This window comes from Setaria italica, chromosome II, assembly GCF_000263155.2.
Source record: "Setaria italica strain Yugu1 chromosome II, Setaria_italica_v2.0, whole genome shotgun sequence".
Taxonomy (NCBI): domain Eukaryota; kingdom Viridiplantae; phylum Streptophyta; class Magnoliopsida; order Poales; family Poaceae; genus Setaria; species Setaria italica.
Window position 1 is genome coordinate 25,343,422 of NC_028451.1, and position 4,072 is coordinate 25,347,493.

The window sequence follows — 4,072 nt, forward strand, 5'->3', positions numbered from 1 at the left end:
GCCATGGATGTCAGCTCCATCCTCTCCTCCAATGCCACTCACGGCTCCTCTCCCGAGCAATCTTCCGCGCAGTTGCCTGATCCGATCGGTGATCTCATGCACATGCTGCCTAGACTCCTCCACCCCCTCGCCAAGCTCCAATAGTTGGCCTGTTCGTTTCAGCTTATTCAGCCGGCTTATCAGCCACTCAGCTTATTCAGCCGGCTTATCAGCCACCAAACAGTGTTTTTCTCTCACAACAAATCAGCCGTTTCATCTTTTCAGCCGGCTTATAAGCTGAAGCGAACAGGACTAGTGTCTTGCCCAGATCCAGATGGTCAATATTCGTGCTCATGTGCCCATCATCCTCGACCTGGAAGAGGACACATACGGCCAGTGGCGGCGCTTCTTCTCCTCCGTCTTCGGCAAGTTCGGCATCCGCGACCACATCATCCGCTACGCCATTCCTCGTCAATCAGATGCCGACTGGGCCTTGATCGATGAGAGCATCGTGAATTGGCTGTACACTTCCGTCTGCAAGGACATTCGCGCCATCGTCGTTCAGATCGACGACACCGCCATCGACGTGTGGGAAGCCATCGAGGAACTCTTCCACGACAACAGTCTGCATCGCGCCGTCTACCTGGAGACTGAGTACTGCTCGCGCCTCAAGACTCTTGCCGATCAGCAGCGCGACGTCGGCCATCCGGTATTCCGGTGCAGGAAGACAACCAGGTGGTGACTCTGTTGCGCGGCCTCAACCCCAAACTGCGTCACCTGATCTCCGCCGTCACACCTCGCGATCCTCCGCCCTCATTCCGGAAGATTCGCTCCCAGCTTCTCCTTCAAGAGATCAATCTCAAGAATGATGAGAAACAGCTCGCCGGTGACGCCCTATTTGCCGGTCGTGGATCATCTGCGCCATCCACTGGCGGCGCAACCGGCACCTCTGGCTCCGTCCGTGGCACAGTGGCAGGCCGGCTTCAACCCATGGACCGGTATGGTTCAAGCCTGGCCCATGCCATTCCGTGTCCTTGGGCCCCCGGCCCGGTGCACCACAGCAGCAAGCCTTTGCGGCCCAGTTCCCGGGTTCCCATCAGGGCGTCCCAACCCCGCAAGCTGTGGGATCAGACAGCTCTTCTTGCTGCCATGAACAACATCGCCAACAATTCGGCCGGCAGCACCTCCGACTGGTAGGTACCTCGACACCGGCGCCTCCTCCCACATGTCGTCTACTCCTGGTACCCTTCAATTCTCCCACCCCTCTGCATCCTCCTCTCCCATTCTTCCTATTATTACTCATACTGACACCTCTGCAATTCCCACTACTGCTACATCTTTACATTTGAACAAAGTTCTTGTCTCCCCACACTTTAAATCTTATCTTATCTCTGTTCGCACTTTAACCCGGGACAATTCCGTTTCGGTTGAGTTTGACCCGGCTGGTTTTTCAATCACCTCCTGCTTGGTGTTCCTCCGGATTATGGTTACCTCCGGGTATTTGGCTGCCCGTGCTTCCCAAACATGAGTGCCCACCGCTGCGCATAAGCTCGCCCGTCGCACAACGCCATGCATGTTCTTCGGTTACTCTTCTGACCATAGGGGGTACCGATGCTATGACCCCAAAACGCGGCGCGTTTTCACCTCACGACATGTGATCTTTGATGAGCACCAGTTCCCTTTTCGTGATGCATCCTCTGTTGTTCCACCGAGCAAATTCTACACCTCAACCGCCAAGTGTTACAGGGAGCACCCGCCGGTACTGGTATCGCCATCCACTTCATCGACGCCGCTATCTCGCAACAGCGACAGCGCCTCTCCACTCGTCGCCTCTTCTCCATCGCCTGAAGCTCCTCGACAACACCCGATGATCACTCGAGGGCGTGCTGGCATCGTCAAGCCAAACCCGCGCTACGCGTGCACAGCATCCACGGCAAGCTCTCTCATTTCATCTGTTCGCGCCGCCTTGCGTGATCCCAACTGGAAAGCAGCAATGGACGCCGAGTTTGCTGCACTAGAAGCAAATGGCACTTGGCAGCTCGTACGTACCTCGACCTCCCGGCTCACACGGCACTGGTAGAAAACTGACATTTTATTCCGGTTGGTAGGGAGCAAATCTCCTAAAACATTATCCGGGATAAATCAATCAAGCTAAAAAGGAAATCTTTACTCCCAGATCATTTAACCGAGACTAAAAATCCCCTTTTATCCCAGTTGGTAAAACCAACCGGGACTAAAGGATTTTGCATCATAAAAATATTAGAAATTCCCGAGACCGCCCCCGCTCCCAAATATGCGCGTGCGCGGTACATGAGATTCAAACACACGACCTCAAGCCTTCCGCGTAGCTTCCTTGCCATCCCACCTATACAACATATTTTGGGATGTAATCTTTTTGTATTAACTTGTGGAGAGTCCTTAGTCTCGGTTTGTGTTATCAACTGGGACTAAAGGATCTGAGGGATTTAGTCTTTTTTCAGCCACCCGTGGGGGACCTTTTTAAATGAGGTCTTTTATCCCGGTTGGTGTTTCCAACCGGGATAAAAGATCCCGTAGGACCTTGTTTTCCACTAGCCTTTGCAATCGAGATAAAATATCCTGATTGTTGAGCCCCCATTAGTGACTGAGATTTAGTCCCGGTTAGTGAACCTTTAATCCTGAACAATATTAACTAGGATAAAAGGGGTGGATGGAAGATAAGTTTTTGCCAGTGTGTCGTCGATTTGAGCGAGACCTTCTCCCCTCTTGTCAAACCGGCAACAATTCGTACCGTCTTGACCTTGGCAGCCTCTCAGCAGTGACCGGCCCGGCAGCTTGATGTCTCTAATGCGTTCCTTCGTGGCAATCTTGAGGAACGTGTTTACTGTCAGCAACCAGCAGGTTTTGTCGATCCAACTCGAATCAATGACGTGTGCCGAATGCTGCTGGCTGCGTCAATTGCTTGGTGAACATCAACAAGGCGACCATGGATGGTGTACTGTGACAACATTTCCTCAGTCTACATGGCTGCAAATCCCGTGCATCATCGTCGGACAAACCATATAGAGCTGGATATACATTTTGTCCGAGAGAAGGTAGCCATCGGTGAAGTTCGTGTTCTACATGTACCTACAAGCCAACAATTTGCAGATGTGATGACGAAAGGGCTTCCTGCGTCTTTGTTCAGAGATTTCAGGTCCAGCCTAGGCATCTCCGTTCTCGATGCTAACTGCTCCCCTGCTATTCCGTCGTTAGACCAGCTCCACGATCCCGCTCACTCGGACGTGCCTGTAGATTAGGGAGGTTGGTTAGGCCGTTGCACTGCTCTGCTGTGCTCTTGTACATGTATCATATAAACACCTTGTGACATCAATACAGAACTGCGTTGACACTCCATTCCTCTTCACTAACATCTGGAGCTAAGACACTCTATACAAAGTCAGAGCATATGTTAATAATTATCACTATTTCAATCGACGTCAGCTGCAACCCTACAGTTTGCAGATGACCGGGCAGACAAGGAAGACAAGCTCTAAACAAAGCACTTGAAAAATGAGCAATGAACCTCCAGTTGAAGGAATGGTTAGATCCTGATCACCTTTTTGGTTCTGATATGTATTTGGATTGATGAAAGGAATCTTGAACACAATCTAGGAGCAGCTGCTGTTCTTATGGAACATGGAGAATATCTTTATAATAAACAGTTGTGATGGCTACCTAAATTCATGAAAAAGACGTTTATGTGTTTGGTTATTTCTTCAAGTCAAAAAGGGAAGTAAAAAGAAAAGGATCCTTGAAAAAAGAAAAATAGAAGTGAGAGCAATGGTGATCATGGATACAGAAACTCCAAAGAAAGAAAAGTAAAAAATGTTAAGTCAGGCCCATTGCATTCCACAGTTGATTGTGCGATTCCCGTCACTAATAGGTGGGGATCCAATGAGGTTCAGTAAAAGTGCATGACGAATGCACGTCTTTATCAGCCAACCACCACAAATGGCTTTGATTTTTTTTTAATTCTTCAATAATAATGCTAGTATGAAATGGCAATACTTTGGTGTAGTATGAGTTAGGACACAGATTAATGGCCAATCTAGTGGATCATGAGCTAAAACCA

At 49.8% G+C, this 4,072-nt stretch overlaps 1 protein-coding gene across 1 annotated transcript; it reads left to right on the plus strand.

Annotated features, from left to right (window-relative positions):
• The first annotated feature begins 313 nt into the window (after positions 1–313).
• LOC105913770 lies at positions 314–721 on the plus strand. Its single transcript, XM_012843644.1, has one exon. The coding sequence runs from the start codon at positions 314–316 to the stop codon at positions 719–721; it is 408 nt and encodes a 135-aa protein (XP_012699098.1).
• Positions 722–4,072: the final 3,351 nt, after the last annotated feature.

What these genes read in the sequence shown, in the direction of transcription:
- LOC105913770 (XM_012843644.1), top strand. Translation starts at nt 314, where the DNA reads ATGGTCAATATTCGTGCTCATGTGCCCATCATCCTCGACCTGGAAGAG.